The sequence below is a fragment of the Leguminivora glycinivorella genome, chromosome 9 (genome assembly GCF_023078275.1).
Source record: "Leguminivora glycinivorella isolate SPB_JAAS2020 chromosome 9, LegGlyc_1.1, whole genome shotgun sequence".
Classification (NCBI taxonomy): domain Eukaryota; kingdom Metazoa; phylum Arthropoda; class Insecta; order Lepidoptera; family Tortricidae; genus Leguminivora; species Leguminivora glycinivorella.
In genome coordinates, this window is record NC_062979.1 from 25,289,024 (window position 1) to 25,316,934 (window position 27,911).

A 27,911-nucleotide genomic window follows, 5' to 3' on the forward strand; every position below is an offset into this window, starting at 1 on the left:
TATCCCTATCGCTATCCCTATCGCTATCGCTATCCCTATCCCTTATCAAGATGTTTAATGATATAACACTTTAAGTTCTCGCGCTTTGTACACATATTTAAAATCACATACAGGTCGAACGCAATTAATTAACATTATTTTTACCTTTTTTCCCAACGTTTCGGCCAGGTTGCACTGGCCATGGTCGCGGAAGACTGACGTCCCATCAAAATGTCACCGGAGATGTAAACAACACAAAACTTTGATTGTAAGAGACCGCCGACCGATTATCCGTATCCCTCTAACGATACCCATATTATCCGTATCCGTATCGCTATCGCTATCGCTATCGCTAACGCTATCGCTATCGCTATCGCTATCGCTATCCCTATCGCTATCGCTATCCCTATCCCTTATCAAGATGTTTAATGATATAACACTTTAAGTTCTCGCGCTTTGTACACATATTTAAAGTCACATACAGGTCGAACGGGATTAATTAACATTATTTTTACCTTTTTTCCCAACGTTTCGGCCAGGTTGCACTGGCCGTGGTCGCGGAAGACTGACGTCCCAGCAAAATGTCACCGGAGATGTAAACAACACAAAACTACCCGATATTAATTTATATAAATGTTCGGGGTAGACAAATAAATATAATCTACCCGCTTTTAGTTAATGTTTATTTCCCACCATGTTTATTTTAAAGGTAAAAATAATGTTAATTAATCGCGTTCGACCTGTATGTGACTTTAAATATGTTTAATGATTTCTTATCAAGTGCTAAAATATAAAGTTTCATGGTTTTATCATTTAAAATTAAGAAATCCCATACAAACTTTCAACCTCTTTTTCAACCCCTTCATCCCTTTTTTTCGAAATAAAAAGTAGCCTATGTTCTGTCTCAGGGTCTAAAGATTGTCTGTTCCAAATTTCATCAAAATCGGTTGCGTGGTTTAAGCGGGAAAGCGTAACAGACAGACAGACAGACAGACAGACAGACAGACAGACAGACAGACAGACAGAGTTACTTTCGCATTTATAATATTAGTATGGATGGATAGTATGGATGGATAGTATGGATATGGATAGTATGGATGATGTTGAGTTCTACATATATCCGCTGAACACGCCTACCATATATAATCGATGGACACTCTATTTAATAATGCAAACATTGTAAAACATGGAAAAAAATGGACCAGTTACATTTGCCCCCCAGTCGAGATTTGCCTCGCTGTACCTTATGTTTATTTCATCGTTATAATCAAGTTCATGTCACCAAGATCCTAATAATTATTAAATCCATTCGTATATTGGTCTCAAAGCCGCGGGGTCCCTAAACGGTGTTCGATCCCAAGAGTCTCAAGAGGCCCTCGCGTTTGACAGGTCTTTGTGCTGCAACTAATACCGCGCCTCCTTACAAACCCTGGGAAACTGACTAAGTATAATTAAAGCTTCGATTCTTTTAAATTAAAACTTCATAGAAAATCTACAACTTTGAAATGCATTGAAACGACTTCTCTATGAACATTTGAAATTATTATTGGCACGAGATTTTTCCATTGAGTTTGTTTTTGTAAAGTTTTCCGACGGGAACGTGCAGGCACCGAAAGGCGATGGCAAAAGCAAACACGTCGGAAGAAAACAAACTGGGTAACTCAGAATATGATGAGAAAATAAACTATTATTGAAGTGAAACTTCTAATGTGACTTGCAACTGACAGCGTTTAACGTTTTGCCAACACGAATTTAGAAATGCCCCTTCCTCTTTTCATTCCCACATTACGAAGTCTCACTACTTTCGCGCGGAGGGACTCCACGCATTATTTTTTATTTTATTATTAAAACTTAAAGAGTAAATAAATAGTACTCTAATTTTGAGTAGTGATTAAAAATCAAATATGATAATTTAGACTCTAACTGTGGTAACTTTACCATAGAAGATAAAGTTGCCACAGTTGGATATAGATTCAGATTCAGACTTAATAATTTATTCAATGGTAAACACAATTATAATTTATACATAAGTATTATATAAATTGTAATATGAGATTTCAAAAAAAAGTAACTCGGGTTTACCACAAAATGGTATCGCCTCAGCATAAATGCTGACCCAGCGGTCAGCGCTGATCTTCCGGCGAGACCAGTTTGTGATATAAGTATTTCTTTTATAATAACTAGGTAAAATATTAGGGTCAATTGCGCTAGTTATAGGTATTAAGTAAAGTTGATACGTTTGACATCTTCAAACGGTCCAAATTTCATTCTCACCATTTAAAATTACTCAAAATTAAAAATGAATTCCTAGTTAAATGAAAACATTCGCGTCATTTAGCAAGTTCCAATAAGATTACAGGGCAACCCTTGCTATAAACACGTGGAGGTAGTTTAACGTCCCTTGCGGGTGCACGTGCAAGGGTTGATGCACTTTATTAACTTGTTGGTGTCACGAGGGAACTCCATACATATCGGGATTTTCACAACTTGGGATTATTTTTATGCAATGGTGATACTAAAACACGCAATTTAATTTAATCGTTTCAAAAATCCTTTTAACAAAAGTCTTGAAGAAATAAAAAAAGTGTGACAAGTCTCGCCAGATAGTGAAAATACTAAAGCGAAGTAAAATTACGAATCTTAATACAGGGGTTAAATTTAATATAAACGTGAATTAAAATTTTATTATATTAGTTATTACTGGTAAAATAGTTAGGTAGGTATAAGTACCTATCCTATTTAGTAAGCACGTGTATTGTATAAGATTTACAGCTTACATTGGCATTTGAATTTTCTGTACCTATACCTACTCGTACTTACTTAGAGGTAGGTAAGTAGTGTTTTTTTAATAAAACTTTATTGTAACACAATATCTTAAATGTTCATGTAGAAACATAAAGTACTCATTCCAGCAAATTATAAAAGTGAAGGCACTTAAACAGTACCTAAATAATAAACATATGTAAATACGAAATTTTACCTCTATTCTATTTTAAATGCTCGCTCCAGCAATTTTATCGTTAGTTCGCAAATTGGCAAAAAGTGAGTTATGCTGTTTCGTCCCGGCCCAATTTATTAGGCTTTGATGTCGGAGTGCGCCTTCCATTAACTGTGAAAGGGTAAAAATTGCATCTCTCTTTGTTGCATACATTTATGATATCAAATTAATATTGCTACTATGAATAGGTCATATTCAATTAATGACTTTCTTGTTAATTTTTAAAAAGGTCGGCATAGGGCAACATTTAATTAGTGAAATAATAATGTAATTATATGTACTGTGTCAGTAAAACGTGAGAAACAAGCCCACGGGCCGTCTGATAATAATCCGTCTCATACGCCTATGGACGCCTGTAAACTTGTAAAGCTCGAGGTATTACATATGCGATATGCGTTGCCGATCATCCTACATTCTTGTTGAGCTCAGGCAGCTTTACTCCCCCTCACTTGTTTATTTTACAGGCTGGCCCAAAAATACGTTGACAAACGTTTGTATAATTACTTTTCTGTCCTTACACGAATGATTGTCTTACAAATTAAAATCTGAACCCTTAATAATTTTTGACCGAATAAATCGAATCGTCTTCAAAATATCCTCCTTTGGCTTTGAAGTACAAACGCAAATATTGGAACAAAAAATTATCGATATGCCGCTGCACCTCTAGTGTGACTTTCGTCTGACTTATTGCACTTATAACTTGTAAAATACCCTAATTTTTGTAATCAATAAACGGTCTAGGGTTTTACGATTGATTACAAACTATAATTTATAGTTTTAAGTAAGGTGCATTTACGTAAGTAGGCTGAAACGTATCGAGCTTATGAATCTGGAAAAAATGTCTTTACACGATTGGTCTATATTACAAACCTTGCGAAATATCCATGCTAATGCTGTTGAAATATCCACGGTGGATGTAGAAATATGCAGAAATATAGGCCCAAAAAATTTTTTCGGTAACTTCGATATTTTGGTTTATTAAAACAATATTTCCCCATTCTTTGTCAACGTAATTTTGGGCCACCCTGTACGTAGTTGACCAAAAATACACTAAAAGTCTATGACAAGTAGTAATCGTAGTTTACTTAAAGTTCCATTTATATATAACTATACTCTGTCAAACAAATCTGTCAGTAAATAAGAACAAAGAAAACTATATGCATCGTTTTCTTTAGGATGCTAGAGAAAAGGATACCTTTAGTTTTCTTTGTTCTTATTTACTGACAAACTTGTTTGACTGAGTATATCTACTTCTCCTCGACTGTAATAACTAATGCTAATTAAAGCTAACTTTCAAATGGAAAAACTTTAAATTAATAAAACACAGGTAATTCTGATAAACAGCAGTCAGCGGCAGAAATTTTTAATTAACTGAGTTAATAAATTCATTTATAGTTATAAATGAATTTAATTTCGCTTTAGTACGAATTCCTTGCATTATTCAATTTAAACTTGCCCATAATAAAAGCTGTGTGCAATGAAAATGTTTGCCTCCCTCCACTACAAATTCTTTGTCCTCTACTGACATCAGTTGACATCAGTCCCCTCAATAATATCGACATTCCATGAATACCCATGAACAAATGCAGAAATCAAACAAATCAAATATTCCAATATAAAATTTATTACGCCTAACAAAATTCCCATTCGGTACAAAAATATATTTCTACATCGTCTCCCATAAATAATTATTTACAATTTCTTAACAATAGGCAAACAAATATTTACAATTTTCCTTAATTACTAATTCACAGAATTATCCTCCTTGTTCAACCTAATTAGCAATTTATATGGTAATATTAACGTTCCATTTTGTTACGAACTCTGCTTCTCGGCTCAAATTATGTCTATAATTATAATAACAGGGTTGTTTACAAAATTACCTCCTTGCTGAATGATCAATAAATCACAATAAAGTCTATGAAACTGTCAGTCTTTATCACTTTTTTAGGAATAGCTTAAATTTTGAATTTCGAAACTGTCGTTATCACTGACCACGTCGATCTGTTCCTGGTCGTTGTCGCAGCCGGCCTCCGGGCGGGTGATGGAGCTGCACGAGGCCTTCGAGCAGCAGCACTTCTTGACGCGGCCGTCGGCGGCCGCCGGGCTCTCCTCCTTCTTCAACTTAACACGCCGGTTCTGGAACCAGATCTTCACTTGTTTCTCAGACAGTTTCAACCTTGAGGCAATCTCGATTCTCCTCAATCGAGAGAGATACATGTTCATGGAGAACTCGCGTTCTAATTCCAAAAGTTGCGTGCCGGTGAACGCTGTCCTGATGCGCTTACTGGAGTCCTCTTTCAGCGGCATACGTTTCAAGTCTTTAGAGTATCCAGGGAGGAGTTCCTCGGGGTGTGCTAGCGGTGGGCTTGGTGTACCGTTTCTGCTGTCTCCTGAGAGTGAAGGAGATCGTTGACCTTGGCTTTTCGAAGGCGACGTGGCTGCAGACTTGTACGGATGGTGCAAATACGGTGACACTGACTTCTTCCTTCTGTTGACGTAGTTAATAGGTTCCTGCTCTTCAGTCTTCAAGTAGAACGGCCTCGGTTCACTGCGCTCGTATAGTTCTGGCTGGGGCATCTGCTGCATCAGAGGGTAGCGGAAGTTCAGGTGCTCTAAGAAAGGTCTGAAGAGTTCAGGCGTCCGCGGCGGCAGGCCCAGACCCAGCAAGTTGTTCAGGTTGCTCGGGTACGGGTACGGCAGGAACTTCGGTCTGGCGTCCATGTGCTGACTCAGCATCGTGTAAGGATTGTCACTGGACATGTTAGTCGTCTTTTCTTTAGTGTCACTGATTAACGTATCGACGAGGAATGATCGGGACATGTTCGTCGCTCGGCGGTGGATCTACAACTGGTGTCGAAGGGCGATCGCTGCACAAGTAACAATTACAAAAACTACCCCCACTTAGTGCACCCTATTGTAAATAAACACAATGGGACTCTCGAAGCGTTTTGGCAATTATTTGGCCCGGCCCACCCTTTTGTCGGCCGTCATCCCCAGTGTTAGTGAAAAAAAAAACGCATTGTAATGCGAGTATTTTAGTAGCTATGAATAATTTTGTATGGGACGGTAACATCCCTAATGTCTATCTCATTAAATCCAATTTGGTTTCTGTTTTAGTTGCGTAACCGGTTTTTTAACGATTTTGAAAATAGAAGTTAGTTTTGAATAGAAAATGACGGTTATATATTAAGTGGAGTTTTTATTTGATAGAATATTTAAATATGAAACTGTTTTAATGTGAAACACATTAGCGAGTAGTGGCTAAAGGTGTTTGATATGGGACTAATTAGATTAGAAACAATCAGAAATTAAACCACATGAATTTAGTGCGGGTAAAGTTGGGTTTGGTTTCATTTGCAAAATAGTCAATTACATAGGTTACTTACTCGCATTCAGCAAAGGCAAAATGTCATTCATGAGTCTAATACTTATCGTATCGTACCAAAAAAGTACAAAAGGAACCCTTATTTTTGTATTATGACTGAGTTCTATCAGTTTCAAAATTATGTTTAATTTTTATTTAGATCATCATCTTGTAACATCATGTAAAAAAAATTTTTGTCGTGATAATTTTAAAGTCGTTATTTTTGCTCGTTAAAAATGATAGGTTTTTTGTTACCTATAGAACTGTTTTTAGAGTTGTTTTTGTCAATACTTAATTGCATTGTAATAGGAACGGTGAAATTTCGTAATCTCCCTAGTCCCTACATACTTAAACTACCTACAAACTGAAAAGCTTTTCAAAATCTTACTTTAATTAGTGACCTCAGCTATATAGAAAAGCGCGGTGTATAAAAGAGCTTCCACGAATTTTAAAATCGATTCAAACTCAACCAAGTATCAAAACCCAACAATCAAGATTGTTCCATCCGCGATGCATCAATTAAGTATGAATGCCCCGTAATATGCACCGTATGCCACTCGCGTGACCCACCAGGGTATAAAGTTCCCCTCCCCTTGCTCGCCCCGCCCCTAAATCTCAACTAGTTGTGACGCTCTCGGCTAAAAGGCTCCACATTCTCGCTTAACCCTTCGTATGCTTCAACACGGATCTTCGCTTTGGAATTTGAAGCTATAATTTTAAATTTGAAGGTCACTTTTTCAGTGATCAAAATTTGTCAGGCCACATATGATGGCTTAAGCATAAGAACGTTTTAAAATTATTCGTATGGAGATACGTGCAAATTTCGACCTGATTGTAAGTATGTAGTACTCTTTTAGTTAAGAAAGTCGCAGTTGATGAAATATTAAAGGGAGTTGCATTAATTGTGGATGGTAATGTTATTATCATGTCAGGAGCAATTTGGGTCCGAGTGCGAGGTAATGGCGATGCGTTTTGAAGGTTTGATTAGCCGATTTTGGGGTAAAGGGTTATGTTGTAGCGCTGACGGCTGACGGCTACTCTCTTCGTCTATCCCTAGTAGATTATGAAATAAATCAATTTGCGGGAAAGACTTACCTTGCAGTTTTGGACAGGTATCAAAGTATGCGAAGGTTTATTTTGATTATTTTTCAAAATGGTGATGTTATTATTTTTTCTTTAAGTTTCCCGAGAATTAAGTAAATAATATTTACCAATTTAATTTAAAAATAAAAACAATACACCGTAAAGTATGAACAGATATAATTTTAAAATTATAATTTTCTCACTCTCTCAATATAATTTTTAAATTTTATATCGTTCAAACGCACATAGGTATCACCACTGCTTCGGTCAAATACATAAAACTCGTATTTTACCAAATGATTATAGTTATATACCTTTGTGTGAACTTACTTACGTGCCTCCTACATTAACAAACTTCAGCACGGTAACACATTACGTACGTAGGTATGACAACCCCCGTTTACTCTTTCAAGAACGCGAAACTTGTGACAGCTTTCCGAAAATAAATCCTTAGCTATACTTACTAAGTATTAGACACCCACTTAGCTACTTTAATTTTCTTGAAAGTAAATAGCATCCCCGTATTTCCAGCTTTTACTTTAATATCTATTTGAGACCACAGTCTCTAAATAAACATTTATTTTGTAAACTTCTTCCGTAGATTAAACCCGCCGGCGCCGGCGACGTGGAATCTTGATAAAACCTTTCGTTGACTTATGAGTCAGCGTTTCTCCACTCCTTTTTCAGCGCCAAGAAAGTCTTCTACTATGAGTTATTTTATTTTACATGTTATCTGTAGAATGCGGAGATGAGACCGGAGTGGCGTCGTAGCTTGAGGGAGGGTATGGTAAAGCATGACGAGCTTTGGTTGGACCAACTCAAGCAAAAGCGTCTCCGTAGAGCTGCTGGACCACCCCAGGAGTCAAGGCACAATTGTGATCGATGCGGCAGAATATGCCGATCCGCCATTGGCTTGTACAGCCGTCACAACCGATGTAGGCTATAGACTGCCTGCTCAGAATACCTACCTCTTACTTAGTCGCTGCAAGTGCTGCAACTATCATCTGGAAAGATCCTGTGGTCAATGATGATGACATCTGTAGAATACTTTAGCAGGTAGCGTAAATCGCGGAAAATGTTTGAATATTTTTCAATTTGTCCATAAAATTACTACCATTTTTCGTGATTCATCAAGTACCCATACAGTGCGAAATGGTTTTTCTTCGTATTGTCATGGAAACTCTCGAACGTGTCATGCCATTTCAGTCATTCTCAGTACAAGTACTAACGTTGACTAAACTGGCATGACAATAACCTAACCACAAAATTAAAATTTTGAAAGAACCCCGATATAGTGGACCGATTTTCATGAAACATGGCTAAGAACACTCCCGACTAACTCAGCTTTCAAACAAAAAAACTAAATCTAAATCGGTTCATCCGTTCGGGAGCTACGAAGCCACAGACAGACAGATAGACAGACAGACAGACAGACAGAGAGACATACAAACAGACAGACAGACACGTCAAACTTATAACACCCCGTTGTTTTTGCGTCGGGGGTTTAAAACTAACATTTCCGAGAAAATACGATGGAAAATAATTATGCACGAGTCGACATGTAGGTAACGAAAACGTTAATAGCTCATGGTAGTGGCTGAAGTCTTAAATCTTTATACTACTCATATAAACATAAGGTTTTTAGGCAAAAGGGGTAATATCGCGAAATTATCGCAGCATCTCACCTGCCAGCAAATTACGACCCTTTGACGGGAGATAACAAACCCTTTATTTTGCGAGGGCGGCTCCAAGCCAAAATCACTTTTACCCCCTTTTAATAAGCCACTCGCTACTGTTATTTTACCCCATTGTTTGCCCTGTGTATATTGTTCGTTGATTTCGTGATGGTAGCCGGGTCTGCCAGATTTTTTTAACAATTGGAAGCCTTTTCAATCGAGTTGCGAGCGCAAACAGACGGAATTATAATAGGAAAGCGTGAGCGAATTATGTGTGTGTTTGAAACAGATTGGAAACCATAGATCTGACGTTTAATACTTTTGTAGCTTGGGTTCATGTACTGGATAAAAGATGACATCTAAGACTCTTACGAATTGAAAAGCGGATATGATTTAAGTTCCATGAATGTTTCGCTGTAGATAAATCGTGGTTGGTAATGCTAGATTTTGTTTCGTTTGCTAGACGGCATTTTAAATATAGCGGGTCATTTCTGGAGACTAGCTCAGGACGAGGATAAGTCGCTCACTTGTTAAAGGGCTGATATTAGGGAGACGAGATCATTGATGAATATAATATAATCAAAGTGTTATCCTATCCTATGCTGTTCCTATATTTATGTTTGACTATGTTCCCCGCATATACTCGTACTACATGTGTTGTAAATGAGCTATGATTTCAGCTTTCTACAATCACTTTATTTATTATACAAGTGAATGTGTTTAACTATCTATGCGGGTCTTTCGAGGTATTCGCTAAAGAAATCACGCTTGCCATTTGCGCGAATTTAAAAACACGTGGACACAAACGAAAGCTACGAAAGCTACTCATCACGTACCACATAATTATCACAAGTTCGCATGTTGTCACGTGAAAATTGAGCCACGTCTGTTGTTTGTGCCGCGGATGATCGTCTAATCCCACAACGCGTTGATAAACTGATCCAATTTGCGGGACGTGCCCTACATCTGATGTTTTGCTTCGGCCAAGGTTTACATTGGATAAAAAACCTTGCAATTTGAGGATTGTAGCTTATCGTAAATTGTCATTGCTCAATCATTAAATATTATACCATCCACATTATACCTTTATCTTTATATTCATTCGTCGTTGTTATTTCGGCATCCCTTTATTCCTTTGTCTTTAAGTTAGGTAGGTAATACTATAATTAGCTAGATGCGACTTGTGCTGCCCTGACTTTTTATGATTTGTATGCAGTCAAATTTGTTACAACGGCCGTCGTTAAGATTCCTTTTATTTAATTTGTGGTAATCAACACTACTATTTGTCGCACTATTCATATGTTGTTCGTGAAGAAACGTCTGCGATCGATAGTACTTATTTTTAAAGGAAAGATTGAAAAATTCACACCTCCGACAGCATTTTAGGCAGTTGGCAATTTCTATTGAAGGTTATTTTATTTAATACAAGCTTTCTTGAGCCTACCGTGTAAACCTGTCAATTTACAATGTATGTTGGTAGATCCAAGGTAAATAGTGATTCTCTCTACAGTAAATGAAGTTAAATGAGAGTATAGTCTAATCTTACAAGACAAAGCGATCCAATTTGTGGATGTGGGGCGCCCTACATTTGGTGTACTTCCACCAAGGTCCAGGATTATATATAGGACGAGACCTCGCTGGATGCAATTTACTGATATAACTTAATAGAAAACTGAATTCAAGTGCATTGATATATTTTATAACATTAGAAATATAATATAAGTACCTAAATAAGTTTTTTCTAAGTGCATGACTGGTCCAAAAGAACCACAATTTCAATACAAGTAATGCATTGAAGAAGTACCTACTTACCTAGTTCTTGGGTTTCAATTATGAAATGGTAAACCCATGGCGGACTTGATCTTAAACATCGGACAATATAAGAAAACACAACAATGTGTTAAAAACCACAATCCAATGTGTTAAAATACTTCTAATGCGTATGTGTTATCAGTGTTAAACAACTTACCAATCGTTATTGTTAAACCAACATAAAAAAAATGTTTTCATAATAATCATTTTTGTACCGACTACAACTTTTCTGCTTTGCCTAAAGGTTGACTAGTAAAAAAAAAAAAAAATTAAAATTTAATCTGTTTATTTCTAGAAACGTGCATGCATTTATAATATACTTAACTGCTAATCTTAAATTGAAAAGATTATTTGAGTTAAGGAGTCTAGTTACATATGAATTGTTCTTTATTTTATTTATACATAATTAAGTTTTTTTCGTTTCGTAGAGAATGGCTTAAATAAATAAATAGGCGATTGCAAATTCATGATCATAATATCAAGTAATATTTATTAAATAATACTTACTGAACGCTTTAACTTGAAAATAACAAAACCTCCCTCAATACCATTTAAATAGCGTATCTATAACACTCAATGGAGTGACCATTAACTAAACTAAAATTAAATTTCATCCTATCCACCAAAAAGCAGCGGAAATGACTTCAAGCCATGAAAGCCCACCTGCCGAACTCGAGTGGACAATGGTTTCCTACAAAAAGATGACTTTTAAATACGTACTTTTTTTTCAAATAACTTTTTTTGTTTGTATGGTGCCAGTGCGTCTGACTACGGGATCCACTTGTGCCCATTCATAAATTTCTACGTTCATTCATACTTTATCTACGGTATGAATGGTATTGTCAGTTGTAATGGTACACTTCGACAAGTGTACATCAAAATTATTTTAAATAAATTCGCGTTAGAGTTGATTTTTAATTGTAGGCGGAGTTGCAAAGGTTTTTAAAGGGATATTGTTTGAATGAAATATGTGAATTATGTAGACTGTGTGTCAACTATGAATAGAATGGAATCTTAAAATAATTGTGTTAAATACGAAATAACAAGCTTATAAAGTTTTGCGAAGAATAATTGCCTTCGATTTGACTATTTTTGATTTGACAAAATTTATGATTCACAGATTTTAATGTCTCATAACATAGAAATATGAAGATCAGATAATTAATAAATACGTTCTAGATCCGTTTTCGAGTTTTCGTCGTCTACCGTACTCTGAACTGTCGCATTCCATTTGCAACCACAGCTGAAAATGATATAGCCTATCTATCCTCATAAATTTATCTACAATAATTATGCCACAATTATTTCCAGCCATTATCCAGTAACTAAACGCGGATCTTTGACCTCTGCCCTCGATGCAATGACTGTATTGACTCAAACTCACGCGCCTGCCACCGACGGCTCCCACGCACGAATTCGCTGTTTGCCGAACAACCATCATCCATCTAAAATCAAATAACGTAATTATTTGCTAAAAGCATTTATTATCTATGGAGGGACGCGCTGCCGCGTGGCCGCCATATTATCTAACTTCACTATTTTACCGCCCCATAAATGACATGACTACCTTATTTCAAATGTAATAAAGGTTCAATCTTTTTGAGCCTTGCTTTGGCAGCATCAAAGTTAAGCTTGTAAAAGCTCATATCGCCACGCGTTCTTTTCATTGGTATCTATTTGAATTTGGAATCCGTTCGAATGCTGAATTTGTTTTTCATCAGCCAGTTATTGTTTACGAGCGAGTTGTCATTAAGTGTGTTTCCTATTATCATCGCCGTATTTGTTGAAGGATTCGGTCAGAGTTCGAGAGGGGTGGGAACCGTTTGTTGATTTATTTCTGTATCACTAACAAGCCAATTAAATGGGGCTTTAAGAATATGTTATTTTGTATTATATAGGTCTTTGAGGTTTTTTGCTACGAAGGGCATTTGTTATAAAAATCAATATGTTCCCAAGTGCTTACTTTTTATCTGTCTCGTACTCAAATATTTGATGTTAAATTGTGCTAGGCGTTTGTGTCTTTTATAATTTGAATATTTAAACTACAAGAACTGTATATATGATAGTATTGAATTTGATAGTATAGATACCAAATTGACTACGCACTCAGAGGCTTCCTTATTTACTGGCCGCAGGATAATTTAAACTATGATGGTAGAGTCAGAAATCGGCAACTTCGTGTAGCGCAATAGGCTAATAGTAACGGGTTTAGGACGAAAAGCAATAAATGTAGTCATTTAGTTACATATTTAATTTTTAATTTCATCACCCTCAAAACGAAATCAAAATTTGGTAACAAGATACATTGAAAAGGCCTATAACAAGTTGTGTGCAATTTGAATAAACCCTGGACTTGAATATTCAAGATCCCTAACCGTTTACAATCCATGTAAGATGAAGGCATTAAAAGTATCACGCCTGATTTTATTCCTTCACGGGCTTCATTTGTGTCTTTTACAATCTTAATATCAACAACTTCATTACTATCGCTTGACGAGTTCCAATTTTGAATAAAGTTTCCATTTATATTTCAGTAAATGCAACGTCAGCTGTAACGAACACTACTACCATTAAGGGCTTGTTACAGTAATTATTTAATTCAACTACAACGCCAACTTTACTACCATCTACAAAACAAAAATCAATCAAACATCAACTTTATTCTCTTGAACTAAGGGACGTTGAAGTAAAAGAGGAACAGAATATAAAGGCGTGTATCCAATAACTCCAGCATCATGCTGACAACCGTGTGTTTTGTCACTGGTAATAGGTTACGGCTCTCAAAACTTATGTCACCCATCACGATTATGATCATCACCCGAATAACTACCATCCCCCGTAAGTTTTACAGTTTATTCTTCTGTAATACTATTTTCGTTTCTTTCATCCTTTTCTTTATAAGCAGCTTCTGGATTATCTGAACTTACTTTTTCATTTTCATCCTTAACAAGTTCTCTTACAGTTGATTCTTTATTGACTGTTACCTGAGCTCTTACGTCTGTTTGTGTTGTTGTAGCTGTATCCAGATGGGAATCGGAGGACAATGCGATATCATTTGGCGGCGTAACGAAAGGAACGGGTTTGATGCTTGATAAATAGGGATTTGAGTTTGTTTCGTGTTTGCAAAAGTTTTGATCAGATTCGATACGGCGACGGTGATTTTATTTTGATAGTTTTATGCGCATAGTATAAACATAAATAGTGTTTATTGATATTTTATTTTAATTTGTATTGGAACAAAAGTTTAAATGATGTCGACTGCAATTAAGTATTCTATTGAGTCCTAATTTAACTTATTTTTTTATGTTATTTCTAGTGATTCACTATATATAATCAAATATGGCTATGATGTTAGTGAAGATACTTATCATTTAAAGGAACCTCATTTCAGGTGACGTTCAGATGTCAACAGTAACTAGGTACACTGTAACTTTTGCGATATTAATGCGGCGATGATAGTATTGTCAAATCGAGGAATAGGATCTTCTTTTGGATCATCATTTTATTTATTTATTTTATGCCATAGGATGCAAACAAGCAGACAGGTCGCCTGATGGTAAACTATCACTGTCATCCTTAGACACCCGAAACACAAAAAGAGTTGGCGGATTAAACCAACAGTAGAAATAAAAAAATTCCTATTTAACGGTGCATTTTACTCGATATATATGATCCTTTTTCTGTGAAAGATAGGCTAGATCGGATAGGCTAGATAGAGAATGGAAACCAATTACAGTTGTCTGCGAGATAATGACGCTGGGATCAATTATCTACGGCTTCTACCACGAGTTGATTTTAAAATACATTACTGGATAACGTAAAAGTCACGGAAAATTTATACAGGGTGTCCCTAAAACCGACGCCAAAACGAAAAGGGGTCTTATAATTTGACCTTGATGAAAATGTCATGGTTTTCAAGATATTGGCACTGTTTTTTTCTTTACGTTTCATAAATGAAACTGCTAATACATATCTCAAAAAACATGATGGTCAAATTCGCTTAATGTGATGGCTAATGAGGGTGTCCTAACACTCTTTTTCGTTTTGGCATTGGTTTCAGGGACACCCAGTATAATTCTTGGTTTTAGTAAGTAACCATTTGGGGACGCTGTTCACATTTTCCGTAAAATGAATATCATTTGCGCTATCGAAAAATGTATTTGTATAATGAAAAACGAATGGTAGAGGCATTGGATGCTCGTGATGTGGATAATAAATTTTACAATTTTACAATTTTTTTTTTCTTTTTTTTTTTTTTTTTTTTTTATTTTACGGTAAACAATAAATCATTTCTATTCTATTCTATTCTATACACAACATGTATAAAATATGATCGTTATTTAGCGAGCAGGTATTCCTAATATCAACCGAAGACAACATACTAAGCATATGAAGTAACGTTCAAGACGATAAATATACCTACAGTTTCACGTTCAACACAGATCAAACTATTTAGGCCAAGGTCAAAATCTATGTTATATTTCATCTTACCCACTCTTAGCAGTAAGGGCAATTTGTATATCATTTTTGTAAAATTTAGGGATGAGTAGGTAATTTATTTTTAATGTAATAGAATAAAGAAATCTAGAAATAAGTAACATGATGGGAGACAAAATATGTTTTTCTCAAACATGGTATGAAATATTGATGTTATGTGCCTTATAATTGGCAGCGAAGTATGACGTTGCAGGTGCGGCTAGGACGATTGATAGATAATGGAATTTCATACAAACCTTGCAGGCCAAGGCCGGCAAAGTCCTCTTTTTTAATTTCCAAACACAGATAATTGTGACATAACATCCAGGTATTTAGCCAATTAAAAAAAAACTATAAGGGGCTTTATAGACGTGCCGACTGCAACTGGTAGGTACGGGCCCTAGACAATATTTGATTTTGGGTGCGTTTTCATACAAAAAAATTTTTTTTCGTTTTTTTTTTAATTTTTTTTTAACTTTTTGTTTTTTTATAAACGTATACGGCTTATCAAAGGGGAACGAAAATTCGATTATTTTTGCGCTACGACGCACCGTTTAGGAGATACAGCCATCCAAAGTTACTATTTTCAGTAGACTTTATTTATTTCATACCATGTTTGAGAAAAGCACTATACATACCTCGGCGGGAAATGGGGTTGCCCGCCTCAGACATATCCGTCTATATGTCTTCGGCCGGCAACCCCCTTTGTCCCGGCCTCTGTAGTAATGTACTATTTTTAAATTTATTTTTGTGTCCTAATAAATCCCATTCCCGTCCAAAATCTAAAATTTGTATGGGACCACATAAATTATCTCCAGAAAAGCCATAAATCGAGAAAAAATTCTTCCATATAGCTTGTATGAATAATGTAGGTACTTAAACTTTTCTTTTTCACATTCATTTTATACCAATCGATTTAATTCCTATTCAGCATTAATAGTTTTCTAGGGGTCAACTTACGGTGTAGGTACTAAAAAGCCACAGAGCAATGAAAACATTTTCCATACATTTACTATGGAGGAAATGCAATGTACTAAGTTTTTTTTTATACAAATACCGGTCAAACGAAGAGAACATAGATTCCGATTGATGGCGATAGATTGTTCCAACACTTCGACGAAACATATCAGAAGCTGATCACGTCTAAAACAGTCTTGTCTAAATAACTCGCTTGTCAATTTTAATGTGACTACATACAAAGAGTTTATAACCCGCAGTATCCCTGTTATAGTTTATTGGATATATCGACAAAGGACACAGGTGGCCTCGATAAAATAAACATTTATCACGTGTTAAAGCGACGATAAAATACGCGTTAACTGCGTTTTACGAGATTCAATCAAATCGAATTTTTGAGGGTTATCACTTTTTGTGATAAAAGTAGAGTAGGTAGGTGCTTGAATGGTCGATTACTTACGTATACTTGATAGGTTTTACTATATATTATTTTTTTATTTGCCTTTTTACACTTGTTTCACACACGTCCATTAGTACGAAATTTTACAGAATATACTTGGAAAGTTCGACATAGGCATACTAAGAATGCGAAGTAGGGTAAACTCTCCTCATTCGGTGACACGCCTAATTCGGTGAAACAACCAAAAATCGTCCTTCGGAATAGTGCTTCAAAACTTGTATCACCAAATTAGGCGTGTCACCGAATGAGGTGAGTTTACCCTACCACTTTGCGTACTAGTACTACTATACTAGTGCTTAGTACATAAATATAGGTATTCCATACTTGTCAGCTCAAAACAGACAGACAGTCCTTTCTTTATCTTTCTATAACGGGAGATTACTACGCGATAATTAGACATATCTGTGAAACGCAAATCGTCATTTCTCTCACAATAAGTAGAAAATTTCCTTTTTGATCGAATTCACGCGTATCGTGATACATAAATCACATACTTAGTGCATTATCAAAATTATTGATCGACAAACGATCCATTGACACGAAACAACCCGCAGGCACAAAAGACCAATTCGTCATGTGCCCGCGCCCACCGTCACTCCATAGTTCCTTGATCAAAATGCCGGGGATCTATAGATCCGCGTAATTCAATGGGCAATTCGTCTTGGGTACTTGTACTTTTGTATTTATTGTTATTTTAAGAATGGGATAGATGTAAGTGTAAGATTTAGAGCACTTAGCCGATTTTGAAACTAGTGTGTTCAGTCATTTGGACATAAATGATAAAAGGTGTGAGGAAGTAGAAGTGCTCGTGATAGTTGTGGCAAGTTTTGAAGTGCGGAAGGTCACATAAGTATTTTTTTTAATTCTTAAAGATATTACAAAGCCACGTGAAATGGCCAGAAACACGTGAAATGTTTTTTGATTTCATTTTATTTAAGCCAAAACAGAATAAGTACTTTAGTAGATACCTAAATATATTAAGTATGTTTTGTATCAGTAATAGAATGCTTCAATCATTATCATTATTACGCCATTCGTTTTGACCATTCTTTCTGAGAATTTTACTGATATTTATTTATAACTGGATTTATAAAAAAAAATCTCTCAATATACATAATAACATTTTTCGAATTATATGCCCACTAAAAGAAAAACTATTATTAGTAATTTAACCTTAGGTAATAAAGTAGTTAACTATGAGAACATAAAGTTCCGTTAAAACACATTATTATCTCCAATATCCATCGATCAACCATAACTTTAACCAACAACAAAATCATCCAGCGTGTAATTTATAATGTATTGATAACCCTTCTGCCATTACCAATAAACATGATACTAATATCAACACACTTTTAAAACTGTCCGCGTCAACATTACAACTTGTTTTGTGTCTGATAAGGTCAAAATTCTATTGACATTTTATAACATCCCTATAAGAATACAAGTTAGAAATTCAACTGATTGATTTTCAACCTCATGTTAAATGCAATAAGTCTCTTATTAGAACTTTAAACTCATAGTTTCAGTAGAAATATAGCTTTTTACAAAATATAATAGTTGATTGAGGGTTGGGGTAGGGTTGCAAAAAAACGGTTCTTTTTCTGGCTTGAAAAAAAACATGAAAAAAAACCGTGAAAAAAAACAGTTTTTTTTCTGGAGTATGTTTTTTTTCTAAAGTACGAAATCTCAAAATTTGCAAAGTAGTTAATACAAAATACGGTTTTTTAGACTTAATGTTAACTATTAAACGAATTTAATCAAATAACTTTTATTTCTGGTCTTATAAAAGTAACATTTACGAAATCTGTAGTTGGTATATAGTTATCACTATTTACTGTTGGCAACACCACCGCCTCTCCACGCTACACGCAGCATCGGGGATTCCCCAATAAACGTTTGTATACTGAATGTTAATTGAATTAAAATGTACGTGATTGTTATTGAAACACGTTACAACTCACGAAAAACCGCTATTGTCGTATTATTTGTTCATCTGAAAAAAAACCATATTTAGAAAAAAAACCATGGTGCTCGGTTTTTTTTCATGTTTTTTTTCACAATTCTGAAAAAAAACATTTGGTTTTTTTTCTATTTACAACCCTAGGTTGGGGAATAGATCCTGACGTAACCCCGGTCCGCACCTGTCATGCGAGATTAAGGGCTAAGTGTAGTAACGTTATACTGCAATTATATTTGTTTGCCAATAAAATTACCCTGTTTTATACAGGATGCCCGTGACCTTGTACAGTACCTATTTAAGAATCGATAAACTTATTGGAGACGACATCATACAGAACAGAATATTAATTTGTAATCAAATCAAGTGTAGCATGAGCTCAACTAGAATGCAGAGTGTTCAGGGTCAGCAACGCGCATGTAACTCCTCTGGAGTACGATTGTTTGCCACCGACAAAGTATTAATAAATGTAAACATTATGTAATATTTCCAGTGAACGTTGACAGCGTATTGACGTCGTTACAGGAAATTGCAACGAGTTCTTTCTGCGCAGGGTGGCTAGCCGAATGGCACAATCGCTCACGAAACGCTCACGAAACGAAGCGCTAGTAGATATCTATCTCTATCGCGCTTGCGTATTGGCGCGACAGAGCCAGCGGCGTATCGCTTTCGTTTGGCGTCGGAGAAATGCCATTCGGCTACGGGGCCTGTTTACATGAATAACGGAATGAGGTCCGCTCCGGTTATAACCCACCGAATCAAAAAATGAACACTTTTTACCCAGTAAATTCGGGTCAAACAATTTACCTAAATGAAGGTTTTCTCACTTCATGTTCAATGGATGCTGGTAAAGATCATATACCCTTTATCATCTTTCACTTTACTGGCAACGTGCGTGAAGGAAGGGCTGATTGTCGCAACTGCAATAATCTTATGCTGGGCATGTCAAACATTAATGCTAGCAGCAAATCGTTGGAAATACTCTACTGCGTGCGTAGCCGAATGGCATTTCTCCGACGCCAAACGAAAACGAAACGCCGCGCCAGTTAGTCTGGCTCTGTCGCGCCAATACGCACGAGCGATAGAGATAGATATCTACTGGCGTTTCGTTTCGTGAGCGTTTCGTGAGCGTTTGTGCCATTCGGCTACGCACCCTGTACTGTTAACTGTTAAGATTAAAATTAATGATAATGCGATGATGATGAACGCAGCGTTAAACGGAATTGTTGACACAAACGAGTTGGCGCATTTTCCCTACAAAATGAGTGTAAACTGTACGTGACAAACGCATGGCGTTTGACGTTGCAACTGTCGCATATAAAAGAACCGCGCGAACGACATTAAAAGTGCGGTCCGGAACGGGAATGAGCCAACCCCGCCGTTTGCCACTTCTGAAACAATTTCATCGCGCTGTTCCGTTTCTTATTGCATTTCCTCTTTTTCCAATTACGGCCAATCTCGTTTGCGTACGAATTTCGCATTACGACATTCGACACATTTCGTCCTTACATAACGGTGGTAGGATTTATTTTGGTGTGGCTGTGGAAACGAGGTTACCGTTTGGTTAAACTTGATGTTTACGGATTGAATAATTTCGTGTACAGCGAGAAATGCAATTGAATTTGGTTCAGTCAACGTTCTTTTCTTTTGAATAACGAGTATTATAATGAGAATTTTAGTATAACATTATATTGTCGAGCGTATAGCCCTTTCAAATGTTTTGAGAGTTTCGAGATAACAGATGCACTGATGCCGTTCGCATATCTGCAGTTATACATTTGAGACCACCATCTCCATCGTTGATTAATCCGGAGACGAAGTGTTGATAGTATTCTCTTGCAGATTTAGACTAATTATTTATTCTAATTAGATCCATTGTCATCACGTGATCATCGTAAAATTTGGAAAATTGACCTCTCTAGGTTGGTGAGTGTTTTGTGTGTTTATTTCGTTGAAAACTAGAATCGCGCCCCAGAGGCCAGGTTCCAGGAGCGCATAAAAGATGAAGCAATCCCATCCGCGCTATCGCTCCCCCGACGCGCGTGAACTGCCGTCGACTGCATTACTAAACGCAATGTCTGTTTACCAGTTACCTTTAACTTTACGCGTGTGAAAAATGTGAATGTTTTAAAGAAAAACACAAAGATTTGAGGATAATCGTGTGGGAATACCGCCTGAATAAAAAGCAACACGCAATCCAGCCGGGCACTACACTAAGTGCGTTTTCACATTTCACGTTATCGGATGTCGGACCGATATCCCATACATTACAGGCGCCATCTTGGACTTTTTCCATTGAAATCTTTCCGACATCCGATGTCGGATCGGATAATGTGAAAACGGACTAAGTCTAGAGAGAATCAAATGAAAGTTACTAACTTTAACGGACTCCTAATACCTCATCCAAATACCTAAAATTAAATAGCAGTAGGCAGAAAAACAACAGTAACTTAAGGCGCAAAAAAAATATTTATCAATTAACATTATAACTTTTTCTCCTACTGCCACACAAAGTGAAACGGCTGGTAGTGGCAAGTTCTGCGGTGTCCTCCATGGAGGCCACCACGAACGGAAGCTGCCCCCACACTACTGCCGCCTGCCGAGGTCGGCGGCCTCCTCCATGGAGTCCGGCAGCGGAGCGCCGAGCGTCTCGGGCGCCAGCAGCACCAGCATTCCAGAGACTAGTGCCAGCGCGCCGAACACCACGAACGGGAGCTGCTCCCACACCACTGCTGCCTGGAACAACAAAATAGTATTTAGGGACACGATTGGTGACTGAAGAGCTGGCACTTCCTCGCACAACGTATCTATAAATAGTAGAACGGAGAGTGAGCATGCCTCTGGCGTCAAGTCCAGTGGGGGCGCCAAATTCGTCATTTCGCAACAGAAGAACTTGACTAGAAGTCAGCGCCCGCAACAGATGATATCATTAAATAGGTTACAAGATTGAACAGCATCATTATATCAGATTACAATATCTTAAGTTACATTAGTTACTTACTAGTCCCGGCATCAGCGGAGCCAAGATCCCCCCCACCCTTCCTATCATGGAGGAGTACGCCAGCAGACTGGTCCTGTACCTCGTGGGGTACAGCTCCGCGGTATACACGTAGAGCGACGTCGTCACGCCAGCGATACACATCTTCCCGATCAGGTACACTGAGAGGGACAGCCAGTAATTCCCTGGAAAACAAAGACATCCTCAATTAGGTCCTGAATGTATAGATTTACGAAGAGTTGTTTACCAAGGGGTTAAACCAGTACTTAGGCAAACATATCAATTTAAGGTACAATCAGCTCCAAAATTGCTTGGAGAAATTATGAATGAATTCATTGATACATTCGCCGTGCACTTTTGAAGCTGATAGTATATGACTGCATTTAAGAGGCCGTCAATATCAAAAAGTAGAAAATCGTAAAATTGGTAGTTTTCTACGTCCGGTTTTAGTTTCAGTATATACTTATTGATAAGAAAAGCACTTGTTTTAAACAGCGCGTATTCTTATCTACAAAATCAGTAGTTAAGATCAAGGAAAAGTTACTCCCTGAATTAATTATGATTTTTTTCCTGACGCTAGTTTAAGAAAACCCGCAAATAGTGCTCATGTCTGAGTGAGCTGAGCTCAATTTTGTATACTTTAGGCTGCTAAAATTGATGTTGTCGCATTACTTATATCCTAAACTAAAAATTCAGTAGTTTACATGTGTGTTATCATGCTACTAAAATACAGTAAATGGAAGTTAAACGACATCAATATTTGTCTAAAAATACTTCGAATCAAATGGCAATTACTTCGAAAACCTTTTAGGCAAACAAAAGGCTTTCTTGATAATTATAAACTTTAAGTATGTGTATGCAAAATAGTGTGTAATACAAATCAAGAAACACTTCCAATTTTAGATACATACTTACTTAAAGTTGTAACTAAAATGCGGTCGGCCCCTGTCGGCATCTTCATAAATTTGAATAAGTACGACCGTGTTTTAGTTTTAAAATAATGTTATTTTATAAGCTAGATAACTGGACTACAGAATTATTACCTTTTCATATTTTTCCTTACAAAGAGAACGAATAAAATCAATGTTAAATATAAACTTTCGTAAATTTTCCATACAAACGTCAAAACTGCGAACAGATTCTATTGAGTCAGACGCCCGATCAGGCTCGTTCGAAGTAGACGTGTCGCCAAATTTGCTCCAATGACATTTGTTTTTGACACTGGAAATTATATACGGATACAAAAAGATTGCCAGTGCTATGAATGTATTCAAAAGTAATAAGGTAAATAAATATCGTCACGTCTAAAAGAGTCTCAGTTTAAAATCGTTTTTTTTTTGTGTTGTTTACTACTTATTATTGTCGAGAAATAAAAAAAATATATGTAACTTTAATACAATGATAAGAAATATAGGTATTTTTTGTCTTCTAAACTTCATTAAAATGAAAGAGTTTTAAAATTAATTTTAACTCGTTGGACTTTATTTTCATTATACTGGTCACATTACTTAGTGTGTCAGTGTGTGTAACATTCTCTTTCGCGAAGAGACATTCAGTGTGGCGTATGAAAAAACTAACAGAACTAATCATTATAATTATATTCTATAAACGATTATTTACGTAAACGGCGAAATTATTAATTGTAATAATATATTATCTTATCACAAAATTGTTCTGTATGACTTACCTTCTTACGTTCAATATAATTTTTAAATGGTGTTTGCACACGGGGCACGTAACCTTAGATTCAGACAACTTTAACTAAATTTTGAAAATTATTATTTTAATGAAGAATTCTATATATGGCAACAATTTTACATGTAAACTGACTGTCAACCTCTGTTCATACATAACCTCAACCTTTGTCTCAGTGCATTTATAACGGATGTTATAATGGCTAAACCGATCAGGAACAGTGAATTATTTTAATTCATTCGGAAAAGGGTTTAACCATTTATAATTAGAATAAACGAAGCACTGTTTTTTACACCAGAGTTGTTTTGATTTTATATGGTGTTTGCGCAAATTTATTTTGAAAAATAATCGGAGTCAATTCGTGTGAGATGGTAACACTAAATTGACACTGTCCGCAATCTAAACACGCGGCAGCGTGTCAAGCCAAGTTCAAGTAACCGAACTGGCAGACAACATCGTGTGTAATATTACACGAACTATTTGGAGCCTCTATGGGCGTCCTCACAACAAAAACTATTTCACATAAACGTCTTAAATTTGGCTCTTATATTGATATTTGTGACATACATATTATGTGCCTGTCGTGTTTTGTTTCACCGGATGGTCTGATCGGAAGATTAGACCATTTCGTTGGATCTCCTTCTTGTTTATGTCTTATTATTTGTAACGTTTATTTTGTGTGTGTGTTAACGAATAAATTAATTATATTCTATTATATTCTATTATAAAAGTTATAAGAAATGATATTTTATGTCATCAATTGTCATAAAACATTTTGAGGACTGCCATTGAACTTGGCACCCGTTTAGATCTCACTGCTTTTGTCGTTGACGCCAACAACCAAGGCATATATAATATTGAACTTGGCTCATATTTCCCTTTTTTGGTTTTGATGGGATTTTAACGTTACAACTGATCTTCAGTGAAACTATAGACCTGTCTTAAGTTCCTCTCACTTAGGTCACTGACCTCTTCCAGTAAATTGCGGTAGTGTGCGAAAAGTATGTTGGTGAGTGTGACGTGCGTTAGTGTGTGTAAATGGGGTAATTTGACAGATACTGAATTTTTACCCATCGTGACGGGCTCTTAAATCAGGGACACTGTTCGACGACATGTGGAAATTTCTTAAGTTCCTTGTTTGTCACCTTCCTCTTGTTCCCTACTTCCATAGACTTTGTCTATTACCTTCTCTATATCTAACCATCAATTGTCTTCTAATAAATTTTCATTTGTTATACTTATATGTAGAAATATTTGCGGCCATTGAAAGTGTAATAAGGTAATTTATCTTGAGATGTTTATGCACGCAAGAGTAGGTACAGTATAAAAAATTGGACAAACTTAGTCTTACCTCCCGGGACAAATATAAAGGCGATCTGACAAGCTCCACTAATCAAGAATCCCGTCGAGACCAGAGCCTTCCTCCCGATCCTGTCCATGAGCAGCACGGCGGCCCAGTAGCCCGGCACCTGCACGGCCACCGACGCCGTGTAGTTCACGTACTTGTCGCCCGAGATGCCCACCGACGCTATCGTCAGCCCGTAGTACATCAAAATGGACGTCAACCACCATATCGGAGTTATCAAGCAACGCAACAATATCGTCTTATGCTTGAAAATCTGACAAATTAACCAAGGCTCCGAAGCTTTCTCTTTACTCTCAATTGGTTTTACGTCCGAAAATTCTTTTAAAGTTTTCTCTGATAGAACTTTCCCATTAGTTTTAGCTGCTTTTTCCAAGATGGTCAAAGCTTCTTCGTAGCGGCCTTTGCTTATTAACCAACGAACGGATTCCGGTGCGATCCAGATATAGGTGATGAAGATAAACTCAGGCATGTAGAGAATAAGGATCAGGTGTCTCCAATAAGGCTGCAACCAGGCCATGAATCCTATAAGGATTTCTCCAACTGCAAGGCTTGTGCTGATAGTAGCACCAGTGAACATTCGGTACTTTGGTCCGACGTATTCCACAGCTGTAATAAAATAATAGAATAGGATAATAATAGAAAAATGTCCTATGCAAATTTGCAAATAGCTTCTGAATTTTCCGAGACTGCTCTTTTATTTTGATTACCAAACTAGAACTACATAGATTTCAGGGTTAAGTTAACATCGGATAGATCTTGTAGCCATGTTATCCGTGAGATGCCATAAGGAAATTAACTCACCTAGAACATAAGAACACGGGAAAACCCACGCTCCTATCAGTTGCTCCGCAAACGACAACGTTATATAGCTCATGTACGATCCAGCAAAATAAGTCGAGGAGCCAACACAAGCCACATAAAACGCTGCAAGAGAGAGGGCAAGTCTGCGGCCCCATCGGTCTGTGACTAGTCCCATGATGGGTAGGCAGAGCATGTAGCCCACCGTGCGCACAGAGCCTACGAGGGTGGGCAGCCATTCATCGCAAGCCAAGCCGAACTGGAATCAAGAAATAAGCCTTTAGTGATGCCAAAGTGAGGCCAAAGCTCCAGCGGTCTGTTACCATTACTGTATTTCTAGACCTATGATGGGTAGGCAGGTCAAGTACCTAATCAACGCAAAGTTTCGCATGTATTCGGATACATGCGAAATGGAGAATGGAGAATGGTCGGCCATTCTCCATTATCAATCGACAGCTATGAAAATTAACGTGAAAATGGCGGGTACTTAATACGATTCGAATGAGTCCGGTCCATCATGATGCATTTTAACTAATCACTTCAGTGTCGTCTAAATAAATAGTTATAGCAAATCGTCATGCTGGAACAGTCTAGATCACCCAAAAATGTCATCGTCTACTGTAGAAAAAGAAGCGTCAAATGCTTTAAAATTTTAATGAGGACCACCTAGCCGAGCGTGCATGTTGTCGCACGTTATCTATAATATCTATTCTTTTAAAGTGTTTAATTTGTTTAGTAATAGCTTCATATCTACCTCATAGTAAGCGGAGTTTTTGTGCTCATAAACGTACTCCTCGCACCTAACCGACTCGTTCGTAATGAACCAATCAGCAGGACAGGAATCAGAGGTGTTCCCTGTCCTCGCCGGAAAGCGGTGGCAGCTGTCGAAGGAGTTGCCGGACGGTGGCACCGCGTGCGGGAGCCATGGCGGGGAGAACACAGGGTCCCCCGCCTCACACTCAGGGATGAGGCATCTGAAATCACCATTTGAAGGATTTGGTGTGGTCATTTGAGCAAGTTAGGTTCAAATGACTTTCTGAATGGGTTTCGGGGCTCTTTTACCAGGAAAGCTGCTTCGAGAACTATTTATACAATGTTAGATGGGGCAGCAACGTTTTCTATGGTTGATTTACAACTACTAGTAGATACGAGTATGGTACAATTTAATTTGTGAGTATTTTTCACTTTCATATTAATCACCACACATCTCGTTCATCTTACCTTGTTTTGACCTTGACAACAGTGAACAGGTACACATAGCACTGCAGTCCACCCATGATGGCTACCAGGGCACACAGCACCACGGCTTTCAGCTGGAACCTTCCCCATTGCCCCACTTCTTCCACCAAGATCCGGTCCAAGTTCATACTCCTTTTATCTTCACTCATCTTTGCTTCAATTTGACCAAATATCAAAAAGGTCAATGATGTTCAGTTCAGTCATCTTATTCTTTATTTGAATTTACAATTTCGTGGAGCTGAAGACAACCTTTTTTGCTTCGTGAGACTTAGCCAATCCGATTGTCCGTATAATATTTATTAATGTTTTTGTTTTTCTTTTTTTGTGCATACATTGATGGCCACATTAACCAAATGTCAAATGAGGTTATCGACTGTTTGTTTTGAATTTTAGTAGAAAAAAGATTGTCCTAATTGGATTTTAGTAGACTTTGATCTAATGATGTCCTAAAAACACAGTTTTGAAATCCTTTGTTCCGTATTCCGTGAAATCCTTTGTTCGTTTTAAGACTTAAGTTTGCCAAATACTGAATTATAATTTGAATGTGTACTTTGTGAAATTGTTTTCTAGAGACACAGTTTTTAAACACTTTGTTCTATAAACACACGAACCACACTAATCGTTCTTGTTAACGACAAAATATCGAAAGATGTTATCGAACTTAATCTTGCCCTTTTAACCTCTATCTGTGTATGATATTACTGACCCCATTCATCCACATTTATTGTAAATCTTATGTTATTGTGTTCTATTTATTAACATCAAAGTTGAGGTTTAAAGTCACAATTTTTATCCACCGCACACAAACATTTTGGTCAAATTTGAACTTTCACACACAATTTACACATACACATTTTGATATATTCTGTTGTTATTGTTCTGATTGTGTATTGTATTTTATTCTGTAGTTTCTCAGTGCCTCAGTGTAAATTGTAATGCTGTGTTACTTTTGGATTAAATAAATAATATATGAAGTCATTATTGTAAAACAGTAGTTGAATGTGTACGCGTGTACCGGTTATCAGTTCGCAATCCTTAATGACTAAA

The 27,911-nt window shown here is 36.8% G+C and overlaps 2 protein-coding genes across 2 annotated transcripts; both read right to left on the reverse strand.

Annotated features, from left to right (window-relative positions):
- Window positions 1-4,628: 4,628 nt before the first annotated feature.
- Window positions 4,629-5,838, reverse strand: LOC125229690 (GS homeobox 1-like). The gene has a single exon (XM_048134591.1). The coding sequence runs from the start codon at window positions 5,798-5,800 to the stop codon at window positions 4,925-4,927; it is 876 nt and encodes a 291-aa protein (XP_047990548.1). The 5' UTR covers window positions 5,801-5,838; the 3' UTR covers window positions 4,629-4,924.
- Window positions 5,839-21,218: 15,380 nt separating this feature from the next.
- LOC125229699 (organic cation transporter protein-like) lies at window positions 21,219-27,911 on the reverse strand. Its single transcript, XM_048134603.1, has 6 exons — window positions 26,847-27,911; window positions 26,380-26,599; window positions 25,629-25,884; window positions 24,813-25,433; window positions 21,770-21,951; window positions 21,219-21,504 (listed from the first exon to the last, which is right to left on the reverse strand). The coding sequence occupies exons 1-6, from the start codon at window positions 27,011-27,013 to the stop codon at window positions 21,355-21,357; spliced, it is 1,596 nt and encodes a 531-aa protein (XP_047990560.1). The 5' UTR covers window positions 27,014-27,911; the 3' UTR covers window positions 21,219-21,354.